Here is a 21101-nt window from a genome sequence, read left to right as displayed (position 1 = left end):
TTGCTCATTGTCGGTGGTTCTCTCAGCTTGTGTGTTCAGATGGGGTTGGACATCCTGCAGGTCTTATTTGATGTCCTGGGTGGTAGTATTTGTTTCCTGGGTTTGTTGCTTGATGACTTTCATCTTGGCCAGGATTGCTTGGAGTTGCACCTGAATTTCCATCTTGGGGCACTGTCTGGTGGAGCGGCGGTGTGGGGCGTTAAGAGGTTGCGCGTCTCTAGTATGGTCGGATTCCAGGTTAGGTTCAGGTTGTGGCATGCCACTGGTGCATCCATGGCATGTTAGAGGGCAGGAAAAATGTGGGCCCCCAGCTTCCATTCAATCAATCTGCAGTCTGTTGGCCCCGGGGCCACAGAGCAGCACCCCACGGGAAGAAAGGAACCGTAGCGTGGCCCCCATCTCAGCATTTTCACTTTGCAGCCTCTGTTAGGCCAGCAGAGCCAAGTAGCCTTTTGCAGATGCCAGTGGAATGTGGCCCGAGTTGGAACACCTCACATCCTTATAGCAGATCAATCCCTGGGGTAATCCCCTGAAGGTGCCCAACATGGGTTACTGCCATTAAGGCTATCACTACCCACTGCCCGGTGCTCGAATTGTGCTCTGTTTCAGGGCATGCCTCATGCCTCTAGGATCAGGCCGATTTCGCCTAGTCAGGGTGATGAGGGCTGCTCCCCACCAGTGATCCAGCATGATGCGCACCCCAAAGTCTTCCTGTTTTGGGCACATCACAGGAGTCTGTTGTAAATGCAATATGACCACCTTTTATGTCCATTGGCTTTCTTTGTCCATTTACCCGCACCCTCCTTGTGTGATCTTACGCCAGCATTGGCTGAATCCCCGCCGGCCCCAAGCCACGCACCCCGCGTGAAGCACCTCTCTAACTTGTGGGGCCTCCGAAGCCCAGTGACTGTTTCCAGACTCGGGGGGCTTGTGGGTTGCTGCCACTGCCACTCAGGAGCCAGCAGCAACCTCCTCTAGGTCTGTGTGCACCTCACACTGACCAGGGCAGCCCGACCACACCGCTGATCTTCCTGTGGTTGAGGGCCAAGTGTGAGCTTGCAGCATGCTCTGTGCCGGCATCTGGGGTTGTGCGGGGGGTGATGTCCCTGCTCCCTGAAGTTCGCCCACATGCGGTCTCTTGGTGCGGGGACCGGACACACTCTGGCGGCTCCCAAAACTTCGCTTCAGGGAAACGATCACACGGGTAGCTTCATTACGGAGGTGGCCGGAAGGTGCACAGCCACCCTAGGCCCAAGTTACCCAGGCCTTCACATAACCAGTTCTGGAGCATCTCGGCTGACCAAAGTAGGGTTTCTTGCTCTTTGCCACTTCATTCGGCAGCACAGGTCGTTGAGCTTACATTTAAAGAATCGTGGAGTGAGTTATCTGAGCTGCATAGCTTGTTATCTTCGACGCCTCATGAGGCCGCAGCCATCTTGCTCTGGTCTTGAGAGCCCTCCCCCCTTCTAAGCTCGGGTTTGCATTTTTTAATGTTGCTGTTGTTGTATTCCACCACATTGCATTTGCTTCCCACAGTGCTTCTTGGTTGGGTTTGCATTTTTGACTCTGGCTGCTGTTTTGTTCAATTACACTGCATTTTCTTCCCACAGTACTTCCCAACTGTATTTTTGTACTGTTTTCCACAGCCATACTTGCTCTACAGCCCTTAGGTTTCAGGGTGTGGATTTCCCAACTGTATTTGGATGCTATTTCCCATGGCCACACGTGCCTTTCTTCCCTTATGGTCCAGGACGTGGGTTTCCCAACTGTATTTTGCTACTGCTTTTCCAAGTTCTTTTCCAACCAGGTTTCAGTTTCGCTTCATTGGAACGTCAAGCACACCTGCACAACGAAACATAACCACATCCGCACAGCTCACTCACCTGCATACCACAATCAGTTTACGCTACTCGATTACACACACCCAAAAGACGCATCATCTCATTCAATAGAATACAGCTAAGACCCACACCAAAATTCGGACTCCACTCCATGCTGATCTTTAGGGAAGAAGGAGCCATTTCTCCAGGGTAAACAGCCCTAGGTGTATTGCAATTTACTATAGCTCGATGTCACATTCTTTTCCTGTGCTGAATGTTAAACTTGCATTTTATCGTGAACTTAGCCCTAAAATGGTTATTTAAAAATCTTACTCAACCTTTATTGTAAGCAATAAGAACTTCTTGACTCTTTGCTATTAGTAGGATTATTGTGGATGGCATCCTGGATCTCTGATCAGTAACCCTTCATAAGGTGCTTTTTTGCAGCCTCAGCTTCTTGTAGCCACTTTTCAATCTTCTTTACACGTCACAGTACTTGCAGCACTATTATGCATCAGGTATTTCTGCCGGTGCTCATCTCACATCTCTGCTCACAGTTCTTTTTTGTGGAAAGAAGATATAGCAGGCTTGGGAAACATCAGAATGCTAGATGTGTCCTAGCAGAATGGCTGCAGCAGGATTTCACGTGTAAACCACTGCGCACCTGTACACATATTCCAGTGGCGCAATAAGTGGCGCAACACAGGGACATTACCCAAGGTGAATGGAATACAAGACCTCTGGGCAAAGGCTTTCTCAAGGTCCCACAAAATGAGACTTACAACTTGGGCAATCCAATAGCGTCTGTATTATATATGCCACTGTATTGCATTCGAGTATGTGTGCACTGCATGTGTGCATACGTACGTGTCTGTGACAGTTTCAATTGCATATGCCTTATGAAATAATTGCAATATGTATTAAGTCCTTCCACATCAGTTTGGTACAGTACTACCTTTTTCTGGGGTGTGAACACTGTTCTTCTCCCTCCTTCCTCTAATTCCATCTTGAGGTTGTTAAAAAGAACATGGGGGGCCTGTTTTCGTTTGTAAAGTGTATTAATATATGTCGTATTTTGGGCGTTGACCGTGCCCGAGTTTTAATCTTGGATTCACCACCTCAGTAGGTGACCCAGGGCAAATGAGCCCTTGCAGCAACTTCACACAGTTAAGATATTACAAATGGCACCCCTGTGCTTACCAGAGGCGGATGCACGGCCACCACGGTGTCAGACACTTCCATGATCCCCTGCTGCCACCGCTCTCGTTCTATGGTACTTGTCAATTTCTCAATGGTTTCATTTAACACCTCGATCCCTGAAAAACAAAAGAAAATGGGGCCGCTCTGTTAGTTCCAAGTTCCGTCTGGGTTACAGGGTATTTGCAGGGCTTTAAGTGGTGTAAGAAATCGAGGGGAGGTCCTCATTTGGGGGCGTGGCTTGGAGGATGGGCATGGCCTAAAAAAGTACGCAAACCGTAAGGTATGTACACAAATATATATAAATGTTATATATTTATGTGCGTACCTTACTATGGTTTGTGCACTATGCAAGCCATCTTTTATAAACATAGAAATATGTAACATATACCATGTACCACAAGAAGCTGATGGGCCATGGCTGCTGTTGTCCTCTGATAAACAAAAACATTTTGAAGCACAAGTGGAAGCTTATGGGTTAAGATAATTATGTAGTGATGGACATGCTGCTTATAGGGAACAAAATATTAACACGCCCAAAGGAAAAAGAACAGGTTAATGGTCAGCTTATCTCTTTTAATCTGATGTACAAAATGCCAACATGTGCTTATAATTGCTGATGTTGGACTTGCTTCTTCTGATGTACTATATGTCCTCAAGCTTTGATGGATGTCAATGAAAAAATGGAATGCAAAAAGTCAGCGGGAGAAAAAAACGAAGTTTATTTACACAAAAAACTCCACTGACTTTTTACTTTAGTTTTTGTTCACGGACATCCCCTTTGGCGGCACACTTTTCTGTGTGCCGCTGACTCCCTGTCTCCCTGCCACTCAAGTTCCCTTCACATACGTGGTCGGAAACCGGCACTGCAGGGTCCTTTTTGTTGTTACTTTATTGTATAGGGAGCGGGGGACAGCCCTGCAACTCCCGGAGCCATTATAGCGAACAAGGGTGCGGGTGTCAATCCTGCAACCCCCCCCTCCCTTTTTTCGCTATAATGGCACCTTAAGGCATATTTGTTCGGAATGTTCAGATGTTCGAAATTGAAACAAATATGCCATATGTTTTTATTCGAACATTTCAACGGATACCGTAAGGAAGTAGATGCAGCGGGGAGTCTCTTTTTTGAGATTAAAAGTTTCTTAGATGTTTTAAGTGGGCCCAGTTGGACTTTTTTATTATGGAGTTCACGAAATTATGATAAGACTGTTGTGAATAAATGAGTTTAATTGGGCTGATGGATGCATATCTTGGTTACACTATTCTCCATTTCCTCAGCTGATTGTTATTTACGATAAACATATAATTGACTGCAAAAATGGCTGTGAACACAAAATATCGAAGCAAAAATGCAGTGGTTTTGCTGCACACAATCATGTAAAGGATGCGGGGGACACCCCCAGAACCCCCAGAACCATTTTACCATTTGAGGGGAGCGGGTGACACCCCCGCAACCCCCGCTCCCCTTAAATGGTATAATGGGGTACACCTTTACCGGGACAAACCACAGAATTTTACCTGCAATTTTTTTTACGGGCAACATTTTTGCCACTATTTTATTATCTGATACCCTCTTTCCAAGACCATGAGCCTCATTACGAGGATGGCGGTAGCCCACCGGTGCTACCGGTGGGTTGCTGCCGTCCTCATAACACTGAATCCCTGCCTGATATCGCCGTGCCACCGGGACATTACTAGTGCCGGCGGCCCAGGATATCAGGTGGCAGAATCGGGAAGTCCCCATTTCCATGGAGTCCACATGAATAGGTTCACAGAAGCACCGGCACCGTTGTGCCCAGCAGGTCAAATCATTGAAAACTTGTTTTGTCGAAAATGTACAGAGTACCGAAAAAGCTGAGATTCAGGGAACCTCGCTTGTAGGTTATCAAGTGCACAATGCTCTTGCACAATGCACAAAACAGTTAGCTGGCAGACATGTCTCCTTGTACGGGAATATGTTTTAGAGACTGGGCAGTGATCTATCATTTTGAATAGGGGTGTTATCGTAGAGTCGTGGGGCCTCATTACAAGTGTGGTGGTCTGGAAATAATGGTGCCGGTCGCACCGTACCGGCACCCTTTCCAGACTGCAACACTACAACTCTGCAGGCGGAGGCCGTTGCGCCCGACAGGTTTGACCTGCTGGGCGTAATGGCGCCCGGCCGCAGAGTTTTCACTGAAGCACTGGCACCGTTAGCAACAGTGCCAGTGCTTTCATGTCCCCATTCCCATGGAGTTTGTACTCCATGGGAATGGGGACTTACACTTTCCACCGCCTGATATCCCGGGCCGCTAGGACTTGTAATGTCCTGGTGGCACTGGGATCTCAGGTGGCAGAAACAGTGTTACGGGTCCAGCGGCAAACCAATGGTAGCACTGGTGGGTTCCCACCAGACCTTTAATGAGGCCCGTTTGTCTACAAAATGGCTGTTGGTTCACACTCAACAATGAACACTGTATTGCATCATATCAAAAAACTGACACAAATGACGCGAAAATAAATATGTTATACAATAAACTACGGATTCAATCTTGTTTAATTAAGAATATATAGAGTTTAACGTTGGAATACATGCTACCAACTCGGTTTTTGTTAGTAATCACATGCATTGTATTGCCACATATCCACAAATGACAACAAAGGCTTGCACGAAAAAAGTTACATGTAGGAAAAAAAGTATTAAATGTTGATTCAGTATGTATAACGTTGTTGATGTGAGAACGATTGCCACCTGCAACGTTTTTGCAGTAGAAAAGTACGATATTGCAACATATCAAAAAAAGGCAATGATATACAATTAGAAAAAGAAATGGCACATATTGAAAAATAATGAAGCAAACAATCAAATAAAGTAATTTATCATATGGGTTACATTCGTCTGAGGACTCTTCAATGTGCAAATCAGCAGGGAGTTATTCCGCATGCTCGTCTTCTGTGCCTGCGTGGGCGTAATCCCAAGAGTATGTGCACAGAGCTGAGTAAAGCACGCCATGTCATTTGCACCTGCAAGTTATGGCATGGCTGTCTGACGGCCTTTGCGGCAGCAGTGGCTTATGTGCAGTCATTTCTTGGGAGCGGGATCAATAGCTCTAGTAATCAGCTTAAGTGCTCTGTCTGCACGTCTCCCGCCACACTGTGCTGCTGGGTCTGGAGTAATCAGGGCCAGATTCTTCATTACTATGCAGTGGAATGCACATCAAGGTGCCGTGCTCTGGTGCATTTTCCATAGGAGGAGGCAAACGAGAAATAGCACATTAAGAAGATTGGTGTTCTTGGGATGGATGATAGATGGCTGACAGCGAATGAGATGAGAGAAAAATGGGATTCTGGGAGTCTGTCGGATTCGGCCTATGGGCGTTTGAAGAAGGCGGTCGGTGAAGTGGATTGGTCTGATAGTCTGGATTTGGACGTATTTATTGCAAAACCAGGAGAGGGTGAAGGTGGTCTTGCTAGATGGATTTATAAACACATTGGGCCTCATTACGACCCTGGCGTTAACCAATGGCGCTATTAGCGCCATGGTTAACGCTGGTAATTTACTGAATCCGCCATGGTGAAATGGGGAATTACCACCCCAATCCAAGGTTGGCGGGGCGGTAATTCCCCATTTACCATTGGCCCTTCCCCATTCCCATTCTCAATGCGAATGGGGAAGGCGGTAATTACGGTACCGCAAAATGCGGTACTGTAATCACCTTCAAGGTCCCTTTGCGGGTCCCCACCTTAACGGCTGGTACAGACCAGCTGCTAAGGTCGGGACCCGCAAAGGGACCTCGTAATCAGGCATTAAGGGATTACCGTACTGGTACCCTTACCGGTACCGGTAATCCTTTAACGCCAGGGTGGTAATGAGGGCCGTTGTGACAAATTTTGAAAAAAATGATAAATTACGAGTGGAATGGGGTAGGCGTATTGATTTTGATATTTCTCCGGATATTTGGTGTAATATGTGCAGAAATGTTGCACTTTGTTCAGTGAATTTAGGAGAAAGATCACGACATATCAAAAGTTTGAACCGGGCATATTGGTGCCCTGAGAATCTGAAAAAGAGAGGTTTGTCGAGTAATGATGAGTGCTGGGGCTGTGTACAAAATATTGGCTCCTTGGAGAATATGTTATGGAGTTGCGTACTTGTCTCGAACTTTTGGTCAGAGATATGTGAGACATGTGTGAAGATTACTGGTCCGAATTTGAACTTAGATTTCAAAACAGTGATTTTGGGGGATGATTCCGGACTGGATGAACTTAGTTCTGTACATAAAAAATTGCTTTTCAGGTGCATGATCACCGGCAAACGCTTGGTCCTTTGTGGATGGAAAACTAGGATTGCTCCTTTATTTGATGACTGGGTTGAGGAGATGCACGAACTTTCTAAAACTGAGAAGATGATTTACAAATTATCAAACAGATTGTCGGTGTATGATAAATTGTGGGGAAAGTTTAATGATTCAATGTAGTATTTATTATAATTTTTTTTTCTTCTTGAGGATTCTGTTTTTGATGATGTATTTATTATATGTTATAGTTCCTTTTGTACATGTTACTATATTGCATGTCATCCTGTCTTCTATATAATGGGCCTCATTACACGGATGGCGGTGGCCCAATGTGCTATTAGCACCTTGGTCCATGCCGGTAAAATACCGGCACTGCCTTGGTGGAAAGGGGAATTACCACCCTATTCCAAGATTGGTGGGGCGGTAATTACCCCTTCCCCCATTGCCCTTCCCCATTCCCATTTTCGCCCCATAGGGCATAATGGGAATGGGGAAGGTGCTAATTACGGCACCGCAAATTGCGGTACCATAATTAGCTCCCTGGTCCCTTTGCGGGTTGGTTTTTAACGCCTGCAAAAAGCAGGCGTTAAATTCCCCAACCCGCAAAGGGATCTCATAGTAAGGCGGTAAGGATTTACCGGTACCGGTAAAATACCGGTACCGGTAAACCCTTACCGCCTACCGTGTAATGAGGCCCAATATGTTTAGTTTGAAGTACCTTTTCAGGTTTTTGATGTAAATTTGTAAATAAATAAATAAATAAATATTTATTTTAAAAAAAGAGAAATAGCACATTCATGTTCACCAGTGGCTATTGTGCTCAAAGACTGTTTATAGCCCATCAAATTGCGGTGCTCTGTCTCTATATTTCTACCCGGGACAACATATTTCTGCTGCCAGAACTCATCAGGTCAAGTACAACAACTTCTGATGGTTCAAAGAGTAGACTAAGCGGTACATGTAGAACTGCGAGGCTCGTGGCCTGTAAGTGAAGAATATTGCAGCTTTGTTGACTGTCCATGTGCTTTCAAAGAGCTGCATGTCACATTGTCCGTCGTTTCATAACGTTGAAGCTGCATCGCTGATTATGTTGACCGTCTGTATAGGGCAGAACAATCATTCACTGTAAGCATGCTTACACATCTGCTGACTATGAATTATTCCTCTCTTTACACAGATGCGATACTGTGTCCCAAAACTGCACAGTTTCCACCATGGGTACTTCTGATTAGCTTTCTTTTCAGTAGCAGTTTTTTTAGTTGCAAACGCAAAACGAAACCACTGCTTGTTCTTGTTAGTTTGGGCTATTAGGTGTTGCATGCGACACCTATAAGCCAAAACTATTGCATTAGAGTACAGATAGGGAGGAATGGCATATGAGGAGGGACACACAGCCTGTAGGTGTTCTTTAGTTATTTTACCACCGATTGACTGCCCACGGCCATGCTAACTCCTGTGGCCATTTCCACCCAGTTCCTGCTCCTCCCCACCCAAAACACCTCCTCATGTGAACACATTGAGCTTGTTTTATGCAAGCCTTACTATCAAAATTTGCACTTGAAGTGCCTGCCAGTGTTTTTTCAAAGTAGTCCTCTGAGAGGCCTCATTAAAATGTTGCCAGTATCCTGGCGTGACATCTGCCTTTTCCATATGAGCATAGACTAGATTTTGAACAAGTCTCATATGCTCTTGCAATCTGGTAGCAGTTTGCAAAAGGGGAATGGGTGCCTCTTCTCTTCCTTCCCAGGTCTCCTGGAGCATGTCCAGATTCTCTACCATAAAGTAGTTCAAAAGGAGAGAATGCAGGGGATGCCTGAGCGGATTTCCTTACTGCAAATAGTGCCAAGGGGATCATACGGTCCCATTCTTTCCCGTCCTTATCTACCAATTTTTTTATGATCATTTTGAGTGTTTTGTTGAATGTTTCTACCAATCTGTCTGGGGATGGTAAACTGAAGTTTGTAAAATGGTAATATGGAGCAGCTCCTTGACCTCAGCCATGAGCTTGTTTATGAAATTGGATCCTTGTTCCGTCAAGATTTCCTTAGGGAAGCCAACCCTGGACAAATATGGTAGGAGGTATTTTAGAATCTGCTGGGTGGTGTTGTTCCGCATAGGGAATACCTCAGGGTATCGGTTCGCATAGTCGACAATCACGAGGACATTTTTGTTACCCAGTCTAGACGTTTCTAAAGGACCAATGATGTCCTTCCCAATTCTTGAGAAAGGGACTTCTATTATTGGTAAAGGATTCAGAGGGGCAGGCAACGGGATGTGAGTTCTGGTGTTCTGACATATTTCACATGTCTGAATAAAGGTTTTTATATCGGCATGGATACCTGGCCAGTAAAACTTCCCAATGATGTGTGTCTTGGATTGTCCTAAGTGTCACCCTGTCATATGGGAATGTGCAATCTCTAGTACGATCTTCCAGTGGGTTTTGGGGATTACTAACTGAGTTTACTTAGGCCTTCTGTGGATGTTTCTTTTCTATACAGCAATCCTTGATTAAAGTAGAAAAAAGGACTTCCCTTCGCTACACCCTCCCCTTCAGGAATTGCTTGTAACAAAGCCTCAGCAAAGGCTTGGTCATTTCACTGGGCGAAGACCAGGTCGGGAAAGATGATAAGCTCTTCTTCCCTTTTCTCTTCAGTGGTAGATGATTCATCAGTTTCCTCAAAGCCCAAGATACCATTCTCCATTTCTTCTGGTTCACTCTCTTTAAAACAAGGAAATAGAGCCCTTTCAGGAATTCCTTGTGCAATTTTGTCCCCACGATGTATTTCAAATAATGGGATTTCACCACGGTTCTATAAGAGAACCTTTATGTCTCCCCAAAAGTCGGGATCGATGATGCCTGCTAGAACGTCTTCACCGAACTTCCAGGCCAGGCCAGATTTTGGGACCAATCATATTTAACACCCAGGAGGGGGTATCAAAACCAAGTCTGTGGAAATCATTCCCCTTTTTCCAGAAGGGATAGTAGCCTCTCTACTGCTACAGATATCAAAGCCTATTGATCCTTTCATGGCAATAGGGGGTCTGAGGCTCTATGACTAAGCTTCTGGATTTGTAGGGTTCCCCAATTTGTTTCAATTGAGTCACATCCCATTTCTAACACAACGTGTAAGGAAGGCATGGTATCAACAGTAAGACAGACCCAAGTCACCACAGTTCAAAGGTGTTTATTGAACTTCAACAAGGGTATGATAAACGCCTATATAAACCTAAATCTACTGATGAGAGCAAGCTACAAAATGTCAAAATAAAAGGGCCTGTACTAAAAAACCTATTGCCAATCCTTACCTCTAAATACAAATAGTGTGGGGTAGTGTTTATGAAAAAAGAAGGGTTAACAAAAATGATTAGTCAGGATGTTCAGGCCGCTGGCCTCCCTTCCCCATGTTTTCAGCATGGGATTAGGTAGTTCACTCGAGCGTAGCACAATTTCTGGCTTCTTTGGCATGAGGATACAGTTCAATCACTAGCATCAGGGCCTGCTGTGCCCAAATATCTTTGCCCATCAAAGTCTCTTGATTCAGAGGGCCTGATGCAACAAAACAAACTGTACTCAATTCTGGTGATTCACTATTCACCCTGGATCCCCCTCAGAGGGGTTCAGATCCCTTTAATAAAACAATCGTCACTTTGGATCCCCCTCTTAGGGGCGCAGATCCTCTTTCACAATGTTCATAGAACATTCTTTCTCGGGTGACTCACGGTTCACCCCGGATCCTCCTCACGGGGGCTCAGATCCTTCCTCTTACACAATTAGTCTCCCTCAGCCGGGTTTGGACCAATTTCAGTTAGCATCAACTATCAAAGACTTTCGAGTGTGCACAGGGTTTGGCTTGACCGTTTGCAGGGCCACTTCAATTTCACAATTCTTTTTTACATTTGCCACCTTTCAGTTGGATACCTAACAGAGATTTTCAAATGAGCACCTACATGGCGTCGGACCACTCGGTTTACGGTATCTGTCTTGGCTTCAAATGTTCAGTCACGCATCTGCTGTTCAATTATATTAACGTCACTTGTCACATACGCTTCAGACACTGTTCTCTTCAGTTTTCTCTATACAATGTTGCTGCTTGCAACCTTGGCTTTAACACAGACCGGTCTGGTATCAGTCTCCCTAACTCACTGGCTGTGCTGACTTTACTGGCGCTGCTTTGTTGTAGGAGCCAAGTACAGTACCACAGCAGCAAACAATCCTCTGCGCCTTGGCTATCGACGTGGGAGAGCCCCAGGTAACTCCGACACACAATGCAGTTTCTTCAGCTTTGATTCTGGGTCTTATGTTTCTTATTCTGGAAGGCTCATGAAAGTAATGGTCTTTCTCTGAAAAGGTCAAGGGCCCTTCCCTCCTTGCAACCCTCTCTAGTCATGCCGTCTTTCACCTTGTATTAAACTGCCATCTTGGAACTGCTGCTTCCTCGTGTGCTTTGCCTTGCTCAGAGTGTGCTCTTGTGCTCTGCCTTTTTTTCGTGTGGGGAAGTGTGTTGGAAGTCAGGTGTGTGTAATGATGAGTAATTACCTGACCCTGCCTGACCATTGTATTGGGACACGGCTAAGGTGTTAGTCCGTTTTCATCACAATGTGCTTTCGGTGAGAAAGTGTTTGTGTTGGAAAAGGGTGGGGGCTGAGATCCTAAGTATCCTACCTGGTAGGATGGGGTAAAGGTGTTACAGGGAAGGGGATACCGTGTCTCGCCATCTGGTGTTCCCCTTCCACTCTCCGAAGACCCCTCATCCAGGTGATCCTCCCGCACTGGTTCACCCCCTGGAGCTGGATCCAAAATCAATGGCCGTGTCCTGGCCACCTGGATGACAGATCCCCGGGGACTAGCAGGTGAGACACCTTCAGGTTTCTCACATCCCTTTGATGAAATTCCTGTCCGGTCCCCGCAGGCGCCCCGCAGAATGAAGGCAAACTGGTCAATTGTGGGTGAGTGGATGCCGAGGGATTGTATTGTGGTGTGTTGTGTATATATATATATATATATATATATATAAAGAGTAACTGTATTTTTGGGGATTATATAGAAAAGAAAAGATACCTCAATTTCACATGCCCGGGAGGGACAGAAAGAATACATGCCGTAACTCCATATATGGGTGTTAAGGAATCCTGAGGCAGAGAGTCAATAATAGTCAATAATAATGGCGTGTATTACACTCTGAGACAGAGTAATTAATAGGAGATGGGATACATTTACTAAGAATAGTAAAGGAAGACGTATGTAGGGGAACAAATTGAAAGTGCACATGTATAGAGGTGTAATATATTTCTATAAAGCTTTCTGCATGTTCAAACTGATAGATATAAAATGACAGCAAAAATAAATAAAAGTGATTTTAATACAATTTGTAAACAAAGGATTGACGTCAATCAGAAGGATAAAATTAGATGAAGTTAGTATACAGATAAAGAAGAGAACCTTAAGATACTAAAACACAAAGAATGATTTAAAAATAATTGATAGAAAGTGTAAAGGAAGGAGCAAGAAGAACATTGTTATAAAAAAGAATTCTTAAAAATAGGCAACATTTTCATTTACGGATTATGGGCCTCATTACGACCCTGACGCTAAGTGAAAAACGATGGCGGTAAATGATTACCGCCATCGTTTTCCGCCAGGTCCGATTCTGACCCGTGACCGTTAACTACGATGCCATTAGCAGCATCGTAGTTAACGCTGCGGCTAACTGCTCCAAGGACGCGCGCACGCGACCTCCCACACCGTAATTACCGGCATGGCAGAAAGGCACGCGAATGCTGACACAAGCGGCATTGCACCTAACGCCATCACCCAGCCCGTTAAGTTCCTTACCGCCATGGTGCTAATTACGCCATCGCGAACCAACCGTTAATGGCCATGTAAAGTGAATCCAGCTGCCCTTAGGTGCACAGGAACAGCACAGGTGGAGGCAATACAGACTCAGGAAGTACAAAAAGAGCACACCCCACCCCTTCCCACACCCAGTCACACTCCACAATGATACCAATAGGACTAGCAATGTTGGGGCTGGAGGACCTGATAGCAATGCAAGTGCTACTACAACAACAACAACAACAGGCAGCACAGAGGAGACGCAGGAGGAGAAGGAGGGCAAGGCAGGGCCAGCAAGCCCCACAAGCACAGCCAGTGCCACCACGCAGGCAGCCCCCAATCCCACGCATCAGAGCCAGTCCATTCAACCTCACTGCTGAGCAGATCCACACCCTGTACCGTTTGGACCGGGACACCATCACCGCCATAGTAGACATGACACACAACGACATCGTCAGCATGATAGAAACACCAACCGCCATCCCACCCCTACTGAAGGTAGTGTCTGTACTCCACTTCCTGGCCACAGGCACCTACCAGCACACATTGGGGCACTTGCATGGCATTTCACAACCATTATTCTCACGTACGCTTATCCAAGTGCTCAATGCCCTCCTCAAGCACACAGACGACCACATCTCATTACCACGGACTGCCCAGGAGATTGCAAACACCAAAGTGGGTTTCCATGCACTAGCCGGCATACCTGGTTGCATTGGTGCCATCGACTGCACCCATGTTGAATTGGTGGTTCCACGTGCCATGGAGGTACCGTACCGCAACCGGAAACAATTCCACTCAATCAACGTGCAAATGGTCTGTGACTCCAACAAGATCATCACACATTGTTGTGCCCGATTCCCCGGATCAACCCATGATTCAATGGTCCTGAGGAACTCCACAATACCACGCTACATGGAGCAACATGCAGGCCCACGATCCTGGCTACTTGGTGAGTCTAATGTCATGACCATGGAAATGTGAAGTGGGTAGGTGAACGACGTACCAATGCATACTCCACCTGGCTGAAAGGGGGGGGGGTAATGATGCATATTCCACCTGGCTGAAAGGGGGGGAATGATGCATACTCCACCTGGCTGTGAGTAGCAGAGACAACTGAGCCAGATCATACCCTAAAGCAACCCAAACTACACCCAACACCAGTAAACCCAATACCTGATGTATGCAGCCCTACCATGTTAATGAGGTTGTGTCCCAACCATGACACAACCATGTGCAAGTGCATTGTACCAATTCAGACAACATTGACTTCAACGAAATGCACCTACATGCACGTCAACAAACACCATCAACCGAAAGGCCTGTCACCCATAACTGCGCACGAAGGAGGCACATGACGGACAGAAACATCAACACACCATTACACAGACAGCAGGGCGCCCAAAATGTCCCTATCAACATCAGTATTGCTCACTGGGGTCATGATGAGGCCGACAGCAATGTTGCAATGATGTGAGCATTGACATCACAGGACACGTGCCAGGCCACCAAAACAAACGGCATGAACGAACACAGTGGATGGGCACTCACAAGGCACTCGAGCCCTCTGCATACATTGGTTGATGGCATGCAAAACAGGCCATGAGAGCCATGAGCATATACGGGTCGCATAGTGTGAATCAATTAGTGCATTTAGAAGTGGTTCAAAGTAATATTTGGATGCAAGCCATGGTGGCACATCATGTTCTGAATTAGACGTCATGACTGACACATACATTCTCGCCCACATACAGGTGATGCAGGCTATCCCCTGAAGAGGTGGCTCCTTACACCAGTCTGGAACCCACAGAACCAGCAGGAGGAGGACTTCAACCGTGCACATACACGTACCCGTGTGGTCATTGAGCAGGCATTCGGCCTATTGAAGGCACGGTTTCGCTGCCTCAGCAGGTCTGGTGGTGCACTCCTGTACCGCCATGAGAAGGTGGCAAAGATGGTCATGGAATGTGTCATGCTACACAATATGTGCGTCAGACGAAATGTGCCCCTGCCCCCTGACGCAGAAATGCAACCACCTGACGATGAGGATGAGGAGGGTGCAGATGGGGCCGCACCTCATGGAGGAGGCGATGCACAGGAGGGGCGTGAAATGCGTCAAGATATCATCAACCAATGCTTCTAGCACACACGGCTGGTGTGTATCACATGGAGACGGCACTTGGGGCACTGTGTGTCTCTGGGACATGCACACTGTGGACTGTACACCAATAAAGCACACATACGCAATGAAAATGTCCACACATTTGATTTGGGAAAAAGGAAAATGTGTGTTTCAATTGTAAATTGTTGTGCAACACCCCCTCCCCCATCCCCCCTCCACCCTGAACACCCCAACACACCCCACCCCCCTCCCCCCTCCCCCCTGCCCCCTTCCCCCTGAACACCCCAACACACCCTCTCCCCCTCCCCCTCCCCACTCCCCCCTGAACACCCCAACACACCCCCTCCACCCTGAACACCCCAACACACACCCTGTGAGTGGCTAAAGATGCCGGTGACAGTGGGCACACGCTATTGCATGCCCCCTCTCCCGGCCCCCGGGGCACCGCTGCCTGTGGAGCACAGGTTCCGTCCTGATCGTCAGACAGGGCTGCTGTGGGCAGAATTTGCAGCGGAGGATGTCCCTGACTGCTCACGGGCACACATGTCCTGAAGGGTGTGGGACAGCTCTGTGAGTACACGGCGCATGGCGGCAAGTTCCCCGCAAATGTCCCTTGAGGTGGACTCCATTGCAGCCCTCAGGGTCTCCGTACTCCGCTCTATTTCGGCCCTTAGGGTCTCCGTAGATTGTTCTATGGCTGCCCTAGCCCCCCCACATTCTGCAGCATGCTCATTGAGGAGCGTGGACAGTTGTTGCTGACGTAAAACAATCTCCTCAAGGGAAACTTCACTCTGCTGGGCATTGCCCATTCCAGATGGTGTCGCGAAGGGGCTGCTCAACTCCTGCAGAGTTTCTGCAGGGCATGGGGTGGGAGGCCAGTCCTCTTCTCCTGGATGCCCCTGTGTGGGATCCTCATGGGGGCTGCCCCGGGACAGAAGGGGGAATGAAGCTGCTCAGTGGGGCGTCCTACATCAGGCTCATCAGTGTCAGTGTCTGAGCATGCTGCTATGGCAGCAGTTTCCCCTATGCTGCTGCTCCCTGCAGAAACGGTGCCTTCAGTGGCCAAGATTGTGGGGACGTGTGGTGCTGCAGGTGCTGGCATGCTGCCTGCTGGGGTGCCTGTCGGTGGCCCGTCCTGTGTGCTGGCAGATGATTCTGCCTGCTGCAATGTCTTCCTCACTGCAGCTGAGGTGGAGGGTCTATGCATGGTGGTCCTGGCCCTCTTGGCTGCTTTTGTGGCAGGGGTGTCCTCATCCTCGTGGTTGGATTCGGAGCCTGTGGTGGGGCAAAGGAGGGATAGCGTTATTGATGGGTCTGCGGACATTGGAATGGCAATGATTCACCAGATTTTGGTTACTAGATGAAGCACATTTGAGGCAGGGGCATGCAGGTTGTCTCCTTTCTGTGTGGATGACGGATGGAGGTATGTGGGTGTCTGCAGTTAGGGTGTGCATGCTACATGTGTACAGGGTGGAGGTCGCATGTGGCTGTGGGCAGTGTCCAGCTGATGTGTTGCATTTACACTCTAGGGCAACATTGTGCTACACATTAATGTACGTCAGTGACTATAGCATGTCTTGATTTGGGGCACCTACCTTCATCGCCTGATGTCGGCGCTCCTCTTTCCATCCCTCCTACACCTTCGATGCTTTCCATGCCTATTGTGCTGGCACATATTTCCTCCCATGGTTGGAGTTTTATTGGGGAGTCAGATCCTCCCCCAGTAGCCTGGGCCAGGTTGCGATTGGCGGAGATGATGCTTCGGACGCGGAGCCTCAGGTCATCCCACCGCTTCCTGCACTGCTGTGGGTTGCGGGGTACGGTCCCCACCGCGCTGACCCGCTGTGCCACCAGGGCCCATATGGCTTTCTTTTTTGCAATCGCCGCCCTGGTCATTTCGGTGGAGAACACCACTGCCGCATTGTCCTGGAGTGTCTCCGCCAGCATGCTTAGTTCCTCACGGGAGAAGCGTTCCTGGCGCTGCCGATCGCATGCCCTCTTCACGACTTTGGGCATTTTTAGGTAGGTATTTGGGTGTGTGATGGGTCTCAGGGTCAGATGTGGTATGGTTGGGGAGGATGGCAATGGATTGTGTTTTTAAAGATGGCCGCCGTGCTCTTTCCCGTTCCGCCGCGATGACGCTACTTCCGCTTCCGCTTATTTCCGGTCACCGCTAATTGCGGTGACCGCTAAGATGGGTGGCGGTAGTGCACTATGCGCAGCGTACGATGCCGGTAGGGGCCGTTTTGGGGTCTTTTACGCCATCGCGTTCTTGACATTACCGCCATGGCATAATGCTCGTGTGCGATGGGTCAGAATGAGCCGCATTTTACGGCATCCGGCCATGGCGTAAACGTTAATTACGCCATGGCGGTAATGATCGGTACTTACCGCCAGGGTCGTAATGAGGCATTATGTGTGACGATTGATGGTGCTTGCTCACAGAGATTAAAACGATATACTAAATAAACATAGAAAGAAGAATAACAGACTGGGTAACTATTGGCAGTCTAAATTGACTTGTTACTATGGAGGACACACCTCTTTTACAACTATGCAGAAAATTATAATTATAATTATAACATTGCCAAGATATACAGCCAAAATTAGGAAGTATAATTCCAAGTGCGTCAAGGGCACGACTAATAAAACTCTTATGTCATGGTCTCCAGAGGGTTAATGATCAAAACCGATATTGTGCCACTTGATGACATGCCTACATGCTACTCATAAAGGAAAGATGTTAGACAAAAGGTTGGCAGTTTTAGAACTCTGGAAAATGTACAATGGTGAGAAAGAAGAGCCAGCAGAAAGTGAGTGGATGCTTAATCGGCATAAAGGAGACGATGTATCACATTTTCGGCTCTTATGTCCCCCCAGAAAAGCAAGATGTAAATATTGAAGAGAAGGGATTTTATCTTTTAGAGGAATTAAAGGCAGCAACAGGGTATGTTAATCCAATGTATGAGCTTCCTGCTTATAGCTTTGAAGACACCACCGAAGAAGCGGGAATCGAGAACGCAAATACATATTAACACACGAAGATAAACAGCAAGATGAGAGAAAGGATAGACAGGACAGACAGATATAGAGGAAAAGGAAGAGAGACAGACAGGAACACAGGATACAGCTAAAGGCATGACAATAGTGAAGAACAAATGGAGGAGATTACAAATATTGCTCAAACTAGACGATAAAGGCATTGATGGAGTTCCAGAAAGAGAGGAAAGAGAAAAGCGAGAGAAGAGAGAGAAAGAGAAAGAGGAAGAGAGGTTATATACAGAAGAAAGGGAAAAAGAGTGTAAGCGAAGGGAGGAATAGAAAAAATGTGAGATGAGTAAAGAGAAGTAGAGATTAGAAGAAAAGAAACAAAAAGAGGCAGAAGCCCAAAGATTGAAAGTACGTAGGTTGCAAAGAAGGCGAGAGGAAGAAGAGTTAACGGAAATAAGGAGAAGAGAGGAAGAAATGAACTGAAGTAGGGGATTAAAAGATGACAGGATTTAATATGTATGCCACAGGAGCACAGTGCCAACAGAAGCACAAGTATGATCAGAAGATGAAAGAGGGTCTCAAAAGCCCTGAAGGGAGCTGCAAGGAATGCTGCGATCAGCATGGGTTGGTGGATAGGATATAGAAGACATAGAGCAGAGGCTTGGGAAACTATCAAGGCAAATGAGGGATAGAGTAAGGTATGAAACACAAGAAACTACTGAAAAATCCTGATTAAAGGGAACTGAAGGTATATCAGGGGACGTCATATGAGATGATCATAGAACAATGTCTTTACCCAGGTTAAATCTTGATGATATAGAAGAAGCTAACAGTCATACGAGTTGGGGCATAATAATGTCAGATGAAGAAAGGAAGGAAAACGAGAAAGCACGAAGAAAAGGCATGTATGGATTTTCAAGAGGATAGAGTGTAGATAAAGGGGTAAAATGGTGAGATTTAGAAGAACCCATACAATTCCCACTATTAGAGAAAGGGGGGGGGTCAACCACAATATATTCCATGGCCCCAAATGGATAAGCAGAATTTGAAGTGCACACTACCAAGTTTAACTTCGGTGCGGGAATGTGGGTTTCTGAATTAGAGAAAAGAACGTCAGGAGCGACTTTAGCCATAGGTGACATTAAATGCCTATTATCAGCTATTCTGGGGAAGAGCGCTGACGACATTTGGAAAAGAGTTGGATATCTGAAAGTCACAGCACAAAACACAATGCACAATGGAGCGCCATTTAAAAATTGTAGAGCAGATATATGGCGATCACTCAGAGAACAATATCCTGATACATCGGATATTGTGGCAATAATGACTAGGAAAATGAGAGAGACTGAAGACCCCATTGCTTTTATTCAGGAGATTCAGGATAGATGGAATTTAGAGATGGATGAATCTTGGGATGAAACAGTAGCATTATCTTATTACATTTTATGTCAAGGGCTCCCACAGCCGGTGTAACGTCAGCTAAAGAAACAGGTGGGAACGGAAGCAAAACCATGGCCAGAGATACAATTGGCAATTGTGCATTACTGTAGAATATTGAGGGAGAAAGATAAAAAAAAGCTGAGAATAGGAAACAGGAAGAGGCAAAGTTGGTGCAGAAAATTGATCAAAGTACGTCATAGAAGGAGTGGCATTGAAAAGTAAAGAGGCAGCAATGACACAAATAGTGCAGTTACCGCAGCAGAATAATGCAGCATACGCCATGGATCAGAACGGGTATCATTTTATGCCGAGAGACAGAGAGAATGGGCCTCGAGGAGAGGACGAGGTGGATTTCAAAACCCTCAAGGAAGAGGAGGATTTAATAGCGGACGGCCAGAACACTGTTGGAATTGCAGTAAATTAGGACATTTAGCTAGAGTATTCGGAAGCAGCGGAGGCATGCAACAACAGAATTGGCAATCTCCATGAAAAGGGATGGGATATGCTCTGCAGTATAATTCAGATTCACAAGGATATTATGCCCAAGATCACATGCAAACTCAGACATGTGCACCGCAATCATAACAAATACAACAAGGCCCAATGCAGATGCAATCACCACAAGGGCAACAACAGCAAGCACCTATGCAGACTCAACAGGCACCAACATAACAAGTACAATATATTCCAATGCAACAGGCAGTTGCCTCACAATGGCACATGGATACGGGATCTACGCAAGTAGCCGCACCCAAATTGTGGAGTGTGACTGTGGTAGGAGGGAATGCTTTCACAGGTATGGGGATGATTTATATCCACAATAGGACAGCCCACAGAAGGACCTGATGTGTTCAGTACTACCTGTAACACCAGACCCCTATGAGGAACCAAGGGTCAAGTTGACCATAGGAGGCAAGGCGCTTTCATTTGTTGTGGACACTGGAGCAACTCGTTCCTGTGTCCATGAGGGAAAATATCCAGTGTCAGGCAATGCTATGAATGCACAGGGATTTTCTGGGACGATGAATTTAGTTCTATTTACAGACAAATTACTAATTTCTATAGGTGAACACAACATGTCTATGTCATTATTATTCTCTAGACAAATGGTAGTAGACATACTTGGGCGTGACTTAATGATGAAACTTAACATGACGATATCTTTTACTGATGAACAAATAGTGTGTTCAACTCTAGGGATGCCTTATGTAAATGTGAGGGAGCTCATATTAACATGTAGAGTAAAGAAAGCTTTACGAGGAGGACCTCTAGACGAAGAAGTGTTTTTGTATGGAGTGACTGTCTTATTATTATGGTTGCCTAAATTGATTGGCAAATTACTAAGAATACCTGATAAGTTTTATTTCAGGCCAGAGATTCCCATGGATGATGAGGAAGCGCAAACTATCCCTTTAGAACTA

General features: G+C 46.5%; 1 protein-coding gene across 2 annotated transcripts in view; it reads right to left on the bottom strand.

The window, feature by feature from the left end:
* Positions 1-21101, bottom strand: part of APBB3 (amyloid beta precursor protein binding family B member 3) — a 645194-nt gene that overhangs the window by 126567 nt on the left and 497526 nt on the right. For both annotated transcript variants that reach the window (XM_069654242.1, XM_069654241.1), the window contains one exon: positions 3021-3136. In XM_069654242.1, coding sequence (XP_069510343.1) covers positions 3021-3136 — 116 coding nt within the window. The remainder of the gene's footprint in view (positions 1-3020; positions 3137-21101) is intronic.

The sequence above is a fragment of the Ambystoma mexicanum genome, chromosome 3q, assembly GCF_040938575.1.
Source record: "Ambystoma mexicanum isolate Mex_15411 chromosome 3q, UKY_AmexF1_1, whole genome shotgun sequence".
Taxonomy (NCBI): domain Eukaryota; kingdom Metazoa; phylum Chordata; class Amphibia; order Caudata; family Ambystomatidae; genus Ambystoma; species Ambystoma mexicanum.
Note: the sequence above shows the minus strand (reverse complement) of the source record. Positions and strands in the feature narration are given on the sequence as shown.